A 10,173-nucleotide genomic window follows, 5' to 3' on the forward strand; every position below is an offset into this window, starting at 1 on the left:
TCGTAGTATTCAGTGGGTAGTTCTTGGAGACGGATCCATACATTAGTAAAATTTGAGTGTGGTAAGGCTGGATTAAATTTGGGTTTCCACTGACGTATGGAGAAGTATTGAGATCCTACGAACCAAGGTCCCTTTTGGTATACTTTGTTGTAGTTATCAATATTTTGGAATTTGATGAGGTTAAAATCGTAACCTAGGTCTATGAATTGAAGAGTTTCATCCAGTTGCCAAATGAGCTTAATTTGGTCTTAAGGTTTGTATAGGACATTTTTTTGCCTAGCAGTTTGATAATAATAGATTGTTGCCAAGGTCGGTATAGCCTTAACTTGTTATTTGTGGATATGGGTATAAAACATGGGTGTTTAGTTGGGTTGGAATTTCCTTCTTCTAGTGATAATTTGTTTAAGAATTCTGCTTCTAGGGTGTTGTTGATTGGTGGAGGGAGGGGGGGGGGGGAGACAGTGTCTCTGAAGCTTACATTGCTTGTATTTGTTGTTGAAGTGTTGAGTTCCTCATCTATATTCATAGCTTCCATAGGTTTATTGATGCGGCGATTGAGTTGGTCCCTCTCTTGATCTGATAATTGGATTTAAGAAGATTCCTTCATGGATCAATTTTTAACCTATGAGAATATGGGGAAAGGTACTTTACTACTTCGTTCAACTTGATTTATATGATAATCTTATTGTTTTCAATTGTTCAGATTATTGACATTGTTTAATCTTTAGTAATATTGTTCTTTAACATTCACAACTTCTAGAATAGTATTTTTTTTCTTTTCAATTTTCAACATTTTAAATATAATTTTTCCCTTATCGTGCTAATTTTCAAGTATAATTTTAGTATTTTATTTCATTATGATTAATGCTATATAAATATCAAATTAACATCTTGAATTTTATATCCAATTAAAGCAAAAATACGATAACTAGTTATGAGTTTATATGAAAAAGTTCTTCTTTTTTTAGATCTTTACTGCTAAAGAGGATACAAACAAATAAAAATCTAAGATATGCAATAAATGATATTATATTCAGAGTAGTAATTTCATTATTTTCAATTTTTGATAAAGTTTGTTTATAAACGTCTCTCGTACCTTAGACCTAAAGTGCACTATTATCAAATAATGGAAAGATTATTAGTGTATTCCATAAATCATGACTCTTTTGGCTAATAACTGATAACAGCAAAGCATACACCTGGCCATTAAACAATCAACACATGTTACTTTATTTAACTAGAATTATTAGTAATTAATTATAGTTAACTAGTTTTAGATATATTAAATATAATAATACTCTACTAAAATAATTAACTTTTTCACATCTCTGTTATGCTAACAGTAACGTCAAATTAACGGTACTTTCTTGTTTCTGTGCTACCAAGGCCATCATCGACCATTACCAACATAATTTTTTCCTTCTACTTGCTGTAACCCAATCTTAACGGACAATTATTTTAGGCTTTTTCTCTGTTATAGTGAACGTTGAATGGTCAAAAAATTGCTATAAAAGGATATACATACACAAATAGATGCATATACAAAATACATATGCGTGCACACACATCTATATAAAAGTGTATGTATATATGCGTATAGCTGGATATACGCGTTTTGTGTACAAATATATGAAAAAGGAAATTCCTATTGCAAAAATATAGCAACCCCATCTTTTCCTATTTTATCTCTGTTGTGACAATATAAAAATGCCTAAAGTTGCAACAACAAAAAAAACACCAGAGAATTTGTTTCCATCGAAAATTATTCGTGGAACAAGAGGTTTTGATTTGTAAGGTATGAAATCTTTAGGGTTCAAGAAAATGATGCTCCGTTAATTTGTTTCAAAACAAAAAAACAAAGAAACTTTCTCAAATTAACGTTGATATTCTTCATTTTCAGTTATAATATGTTGTCAATATTCATATATTAATTTGTGATTATAGGAATTGAATCTTAGAATTCTGATTGCTGTCTGGGTTTTAAGGGTTTTTTTTTCTCGGATGCAATTTACATCAATATAATTAAACAATAGGCTAATGTTTTTAAATATCTTACATTGTATGCATATTTTGTCCTAATTTTTTTTTTATATTTTATAAAGTCTCACAAAATTTTTCTTTGACTTATTTGTAGAAGAAGCATGGAACATACAAAATTGCAATGTCTATGCCTGCTCATTTGTTCCTTGATTGTGCTAAATGGAAAAACTGTACTTGGAGGGAACCAAACATCAAATGAAAATCTTGGCATGGTTGATATAACTATTCTAGAAAGCGCAGTGTCGAAAGGAGCTGGTAAAATTCCTTTTTCTTCATAATGCATTAGTGTATATGCATGTAGGGTGTGGAGCTATAGGAACGAATTGCTTGGTGAAAATTCTGCCTCACATGTGATAAAATATTTCGTTATTTAACCAACGTTAATATCATATGTTATGAGCATATATAACCATATTAATGATATTTGGATTTTTATATGCTTTTAGTTTGCTTGGATGGATCCCCACCAGCATTCTATTATGACAAGGGACATGGAGAAGGAGCTAATAATTGGATTATCTACTTTAGGGTATGAGCTATATATGGAAATAATTGTTTCATTTAAAACTTGGAGCATTGTGCAAAATCTTATCTGATTTTGTATCTTATAATCTTAATTAATTCTTACTTTCATATTGCATTATTAAGGGAGGAGAATGGTGCTATAACGTTTTAGACTGCCTCAATCGCACAAAGACAGAAAAAGGTTCCTCAAAACTTGCTCCAAAACAAAGATCATTTTATGGAATACTTGGCAACAATAAAACAGAGAATCCAGGTAAAATAAACTTAGTATTTACAATATCACTAAATCATATTATCATTTCTAAATATTCTCATTTAACTATCTTATGTTTAAAATTTTAGATTTCTACAATTGGAATAGAGTCATGGTTATATATTGCGACGGATCATCGTTCACAGGAGACGTTGAAATAGTTGACCCGGTATATCATCTTTAAGCTCAGCTTCTCACATATTCTTATACATTTTGAAAGGACTCGGAGTATTTACTCTTTTAATATTACTTCTTTTAATATTACTTGAAATCCTCACCAATCCGAAAACAATTTGTCGATCTAGATTAATTAATTATGCAGTTTTCTAATAATATGCTAATGTTTATCAGGTCACTAACCTTCATTTTAGAGGCGCGAGGGTTTTTCATGCATTGATCGAACATTTCTTGGTGATAGGGATGAAGGATGCGAAAAATGTATGTCACTGTAGTATCAGTAACTCGTTAATACAAAACAAGTGTTTTTGTGAAAAATATTTTGTTTTTTTTAAAAAATAACCTTCGTTATACCAAACAAATAATATTTCTCAAATGTTTTACGATTTTCTACTATTGTTTTGGCAGGCAATTCTCTCAGGTGGTTCGGCTGGAGGACTGCCTGCTTTACTACACTGTGATCGTTTTCGAGCTCTTCTTCCTAATTCAGCTAGAGTAAAGTGTCTTGCAGATGGTAGTTATTTTCTTCACAAGTAAGAATTAACCTAAGAGCCAGTATTATATACTGATATCGTAATTTTCTTTTATACAATTACTATAATTTAACTGACAGTACATTCGTCTATTTTCAAATTGTCATATCAGACTTTCTATGAGAAGTTACATGTTGTAGGTTAACTTAACATGGAGATGGCGTAAATAAATAGTTATACATTATCAATGCGCGTAACATAAAATCTAGTTGTAATTAATAGTAGTGCTATTAGATGAATTACAGTGTTGTTAATTTGTGTAACAGGAAAAACATGAAGGAAATACCATTCATGGATATTGTCAATGAAGGACTGATTACCTTACATGTACAATTTCTCTTCCTTCTTTCTATTTTGTCACTCTTTTTCTTTAGTGCCATACTTACTTCCATTATCAATCCTTACAATTACTCTCCTCTGTCTCATTTTATATGATGCTCTTTAATTGGACATGAAATTTTAAAAAAAAATTTCAAACTTGTTATCTAAAATAAAATATAAAATTTTTGCGTGACTATAAATTATTTCATTGAAATAAAATATAAAGTAATAAGTTTAAAGTTAAATTACTTCTAAATATAGAAAAATTTTATTGTTTTTGAAAAAAATTAAAAAAGAAAGTGCATCACGTAAATTGAGAGAGAATACTATTCAATATTATTTGTTGTGATTTTTTATTTTTATATTCTAAATCAGCATTCAGCCAAGATGTTGCCATCATCCTGCACTTCAAAAATGAGACCATCATTGGTAAGAATCCATTCTCATTCAAGGGTTTTACTGAATTATAATTTGAAACTAATGCTATGTTTAATGAATTTGCAGTGCCTTTTTCCACAGTATTTTCAACAAGAAATCCAGACACCATTTTTCATAGTCAACTCAATGTTTGACACATTTCAGGTCAACTCAATTATCCATTAAGTGCATGAAAAAAATTAAATTAGAATTTGATATCTATGTCATCTTTTAATATAGAGTTTTTAATTTCTTAATATTGTATCTTATATACTGAATTTGCATCAACAATCTTTTATCTTCGAATGTAATCAGATAAACAAGACTTTTCCTGGTTATTACGAAGACCTTAATAACAATACGTGCTCAGCTACTCTTGTTAAAACTTTACAAGGTTAGTGATGCAAGTTCAAGTCCAAACTTCATATTCTATTTATTAAAGAATTATCTATATAAAAGGGTAGCTCGGTGCACAAAACGCATCATGTATTCACGTAGGGTCAGGGAAGGGCCGCATCTCAAGGAGTGTGATGTAGATATCCTAATGCAAGTATTAGGGCCCGTTTGGCCATAAAATGTTTTTACTTTTTTCTCGATTTTTTTTATTTTTTTTGAAATCAGTGTTTGACCATAAAATTTTAATTTTCACTTGAAAATGAATTTTGAAATTTTTTCGAAAATTCAATCAAAATTTTCACTTCAGATCACTAACAAAATTTCAAAAATAGTCCAAAACTATATTCATCTCCAAACACAACTCTGATTTCACATATCATTTTCAGTTGAAAAAAAAATATTATGTTTTTCGAAATCTTACAATTCTTATGTCCAAACACCCACTTAGTGGCTGCTTCCACGGCTCTAACCCCGTGACATTTAAGCCATACGGAAATAACTTTACTGTTGCTCCAAAGCTACCCTTCATCTATATACCCAAGTCGAATTTGGATTCAATTAATTATGAATTAAATGCGTGAAATTCATTAAATTTGGAAAACCTCATGCAATTTTTGTTGTTTCATTTCAGATTTCAAACAGGAATTCTTAAGTGCATTACCCAAACAAAGTAATTGTTCTTCATCTAGAGGAATGTTTATTGACTCTTGCTTAATTCATTCCCAAATATTAAGTGGTGTTGGTTGGAATGGCTTCACGGTACATAATAAGGTAAATCAACTTCAACTTTAGGTGTGGATGATTTTTGGTTGTGCATTCTGTACTCAACATAAAATAGGGTTGCACTTCACACTTTATGTATTTGTTAAAACTCATAATATAGTTTACTATTTTCACTCACCTCTTTTTCTCAACCACTCATTAACTATGTGTTGATTATTCTGTGACTCAACTAATGAAAAATATACAAGAAAGTCACTTTTCTTTATTTTATACCGGCAAAGTCACTCTATGAGGAAAATTAGTACGTAAGTTTTATGAATTTGTAATTTCAAAAATATAATAAATTAAATGTTAAGAACTTTAAAGTTTGAGTCCATCAAGTTTAAATTCTTCATAAGCCTCTAATGATAAGTGCAAGTAACTGTTTCTTATAAATTTATAATGATGAATTTAATAACCTAAAAAAAGACAAACAACTTATTATAACTGGTTAAACTATACTATTAATGTAAAGATTTCATTACAATGTCAATAGCTAAGTTGTGTATGTGTGTTTGTATTTTTTTATCAGACAATTGCAGAAGCATTTAGCAACTGGTACTTCGACCTGAGTCCTGTCCAATTGATAGACACACCAGACATGCCACTGAATTGTTACAAATTCCCCTCTATTACAAGCTTTTGCACCTAAAGTGTCCAGAAAGTTGTTTAACACTCCAGGTCACTGAAACGAACACAAGGCTTCAGCAAGTCACTTGATGTAGGACGAGCTACTCTACAGTAATCTTAAAAGCGCCTACTTTTCTATCTTTTTTAAGCTTTCACATTGAGCCAATCTTATTCAGCGGATTGTGACTTTTTCACTTGAGTATAGAAAAGTGACATTCTTCTTATTTTAACAAAATCTCAAATGTACTAATTGTAAGGAGCAATGATTTATGCATTTAATTTTGTGAACTTTTGATTGTTTCTTAATCATGCCCAACATGTTGATTTAGCAATTAATTGAAGAATATTCAGAAAAAACGTAAAAACTTCCTAGAACATAGTGGGGGTAATTTTTTTTTTATATATAAAAAGTGGGGTATAAAATCCTAAAAAAATAGTAATTACACTATAAAGATCTTTATTAAGTTCTACAGAATTCACAAACTCATTATTGCATCTGCAGACTGCCTAAGACAATATAATCCCATAATCCATCTCAAACTGTTAAATAAATCATTAAATTAAAGGTTTTAAATTAGAAAGTACATACATTTCAGTATCACTATATAATTTATATTACATAATCTAACCTACTATGAGAAGCTGGAGGATTTACGATTGGAGAAATTGTGGATAAGGTCATACTCAAATGGAAATATACTTTCACCCTTTTCACATTTTTCATTAATCTGTTCTTGAGTAAAATCCTTAAATAAATCCCATCCATATTCCACATAATCATCCCGGCATTGTAGATAGCAAAATAATTTCTTGTCTTCTTTAGGAGTTATACAGTTTACCAATGTCTTAGGAAATAAAACTAAGACAAAAATGCAGATTTGTAACACAACCATAATTTGTTTACAACACATTTTTCTGCAATATATTTCCTGCAAAATAAAAATTTGTGTTAATTTAGCATCAACTCGCCCAAATCCCCCCAATTCAAACTATAATTTTGGATGAAACGTTATACCTTATACAAAATGATCTCACAATTCTATGACAATATCAGTTAAAAAAAAAATTGTGTGATGGGATTTAAATGATATAATTGAGTAGAAACATTTACCGCGGCTATATGGATGAAATAAAAAAGAATTATTAAATAGGAATTCTTTGCATTTTATTTTACACCCTAATAAGGAAGAAGTTTGATAGATTTCTGTCTCAAACGTTATCCTTTTTTCCTTCTAATTCATCTATTCTTATGTAATATTTCCTTCCATTTTGTTTATTCCACTTTGTTCCTAATTTTAATATTTCCATCACTATACTTTTAAGTTTTAAACGAGGAATACCAACACATAATTTTAACCTAATAAAAGAGGTTGGACCGGTCTTTTTCTTTATATATTTAATTTTGGATATGATCAGTGCTGTCAATATTAGAGGAAATATGTAATACCCTATATTTTTAATAAGGGTGTATTGGTCATTAGCAAAATAGTAATAATAATAATTATATTATAATAAGAAACTAACCAAAAAAAAAGAATAAGTATCCAATAAAGGGCCGAAGCCCATTCTGTGGAAACAACACAAATAAACAAAGAAAGAAAAGTGAAATAAAGGGGAACGAAACAGAAACAAAACAAAAAAAATAACCCAAACGAAAGAAAGAAAAGGGGAAAACGGGTCTGCTTCAGAAAACGCAGAAAGGGATTTCAAAGGGAGAGGAAGAAGAAGAAGAAAAAGGCTGGAACCAAATTTTGAGAAATCTTAAATACACACTTGTTTTTACGGGTACTACTCTAATTTTTCATCTGAGTTCTTTTCTTCTGGTAAATCTTTTTATCTCAGTTCATATATTTGAAGAGTTTCACAAGGTATAAGGAATATAATACCACTAAGAGTTATTCTGGGCAAATTATGCAATTGAAAGTTAGCCAATATTACTGTATGATAGATCCACTTGAAAAAAAGAAGGGTATTGATGAATTTGTACTTAAACTAGTCTCATTATATATGATCTTTGTTAGGAGTAAATTAAGTTAGGGTGCAAGAATTGAGTTTTGGTGTTTAACTATATTGCAATGACAATATCGATTTGGGTTTGAATGTGGTAAATCTAGTATTGAGTACAAAAGATATTAAGAAGGAATATTATGGACAGTAAAGTTATTTAGTTTCAATTTATGCATACGATTAAGGAAATTGATCAGTAAAGGGAATAAACCATATAAATACCTTTTTATTCAAAAGATTTTGGACTAATTTAAATTACTTATAGCATGGGTAAATATAATTCGATGAATTCATGATAAAATATATAAAATAAAACTCGAAGGATTTAGTATTTCAATTAGTGATGAATTTAGCCTAAATGAGGAAATTAACATGAGATCGATATTATGTAATTATAGATTGATTGGAGAAATTTGTACGATTGCTCGAGGTGAAGCATTTGGTATTTCGGCACGAGTATTGTGAGTAGTAATCTTACTGCAATTTATGTTTTCATAACCTGCATGATTTACACATAATTTTTAATATGAATATGTGACCGATTAATTTGAGTTGCATGTGGGACAAGTCTTTTAATCGATATGATACCGAAATAGTTATTTGACATGATTACCGTTGTTTTAAATATTCATGATGTCACTAGATATGTTTTACCGTTATTTATTTTAAAATGAAATTCTACATTTCAAGGCCTTTAAAACCTCTTTTAACATCACCTCGATTTGTATGCGCCGTCCGGACGCGTAGCCGGAAAGCCTAAATGTGAAAATCTGTGAAAAATAATAAATTTTGACTATAAAATAAATTAATTTGACTTCGGTCAACGTTTTGGGTAAACGGACCCGGACCTGTGATTGGACAGTCCCGGAGGGTCCGTAGGAAAATATAGGACTTTGGCGTATGCCCGGAATCGAATTCTGAGGTCCCAAGACAGAGAAATGAATTTTTGAAGAAAATTATTTTCTGAAATTGTTCATAAGGTTTGGAAATGAATTTTGATTAGAACGTGTTGGTATCGGTCCCGTATTTTGGTATCGGCGCTCGGTACAGGTCTTATATATGATTTAATATAATTCTGATGTTTGGTAAGAAACGGAATCCGTTTGACGTGATTCGGACCGTAAATACAAAATTTGATGTTTAAAGAAGTTTTGAGAAATTTCATTGATTTTGAGGTTTAATTCGATATTCATAATGTTATTTTGGTGATTCTATTACACGAATAAGTCCGTAGGATATTTTTGAGGTTGTGTGTATATTTGGGTTAGATCCCCGAGGGCTCGGGTGAGATTTGGATAGGCCACAAGGTGCATTTTTAACTGAGAAAATTACAGGTTTTCAGCTGTGCATAGCAGGCAAATGCGAAGCCTGGCTCGCAAATGCGAGTGGCTTGTTGAAATTGCGAAGAAATCCCAAGCCGGCTCCCTCTCGCAAATGCGAGATTATCTTCGCAATTGCAAAGTTTCCCATTTGGCCGGTGATCGCAAATGCGATGTTATGGTCGCAATTCCCAAGTCGCAAATGCGACATGTTGATCGCAAATGCGACATGTTGATCGCAAATGCGAAAGTCCAGTTTTCCCTGAAGGGTTCGCAAATGCGAGCTCTCTTTCGCAATTCCCAAGCTAGCAGAGGTTGGGGTTCGCAATTCCCACATCTGAGACCTGCAACTTGTATACCTAGACGATTTTAAACTCATTTTTCACATCTTTTCAAAACACAAACTCCTTTAGGCGATTTTCCAAGAACAACTCTTCTTTCAAATCGATTGTAAGTTAATTTTAACTCATTTCCTTCAATCATTAACATCTTTTAACATGATTTCAACTCAAAATCAATGATTTTTATGGGGGAAATTGGGTGTTTTGGATAGAACCTAGGTTTTCAAAAAATTGGGGATTTGGACCTCGATTTGAAGTCCGATTTCAAAATAAATTATATATTTGAGTTCGTGGAGGAATGAGTAATCGGGTTTTGGTTCGAACCTCGGGTTTTGACCATGTGGGCCCGGCGACGATTTTTGACTTTTTGGGCAAAACTTTAGAAAAACTCATTTTCATGCATTGGGGTTGATTCATTTAGCGTTTATTGATGTAATTAAGTAACTTGTGGC

The 10,173-nt window shown here is 31.1% G+C and overlaps 1 protein-coding gene across 2 annotated transcripts; it reads left to right on the forward strand.

Annotated features, from left to right (window-relative positions):
• Nucleotides 1–1,727: 1,727 nt before the first annotated feature.
• LOC104249167 (pectin acetylesterase 8-like) lies at nucleotides 1,728–6,346 on the forward strand. 2 transcript variants are annotated; one of them, XM_009805541.2, is made up of 13 exons: nucleotides 1,728–1,795; nucleotides 2,135–2,295; nucleotides 2,487–2,569; nucleotides 2,689–2,818; nucleotides 2,908–2,987; nucleotides 3,170–3,256; nucleotides 3,404–3,528; nucleotides 3,795–3,855; nucleotides 4,225–4,278; nucleotides 4,354–4,431; nucleotides 4,582–4,660; nucleotides 5,294–5,433; nucleotides 5,957–6,346. In XM_009805541.2, the coding sequence occupies exons 2-13, from the start codon at nucleotides 2,142–2,144 to the stop codon at nucleotides 6,074–6,076; spliced, it is 1,191 nt and encodes a 396-aa protein (XP_009803843.1). In that variant the 5' UTR covers nucleotides 1,728–1,795; nucleotides 2,135–2,141; the 3' UTR covers nucleotides 6,077–6,346. The 2 variants fall into 2 exon arrangements, with proteins under 2 accessions (XP_009803843.1, XP_009803844.1); XM_009805542.2 differs by having other exon boundaries at nucleotides 1,743–1,795; nucleotides 2,138–2,295.
• The last annotated feature ends 3,827 nt before the right edge of the window (nucleotides 6,347–10,173 follow it).

This window comes from Nicotiana sylvestris, chromosome 12 (genome assembly GCF_000393655.2).
Source record: "Nicotiana sylvestris chromosome 12, ASM39365v2, whole genome shotgun sequence".
Lineage (NCBI taxonomy): Eukaryota > Viridiplantae > Streptophyta > Magnoliopsida > Solanales > Solanaceae > Nicotiana > Nicotiana sylvestris.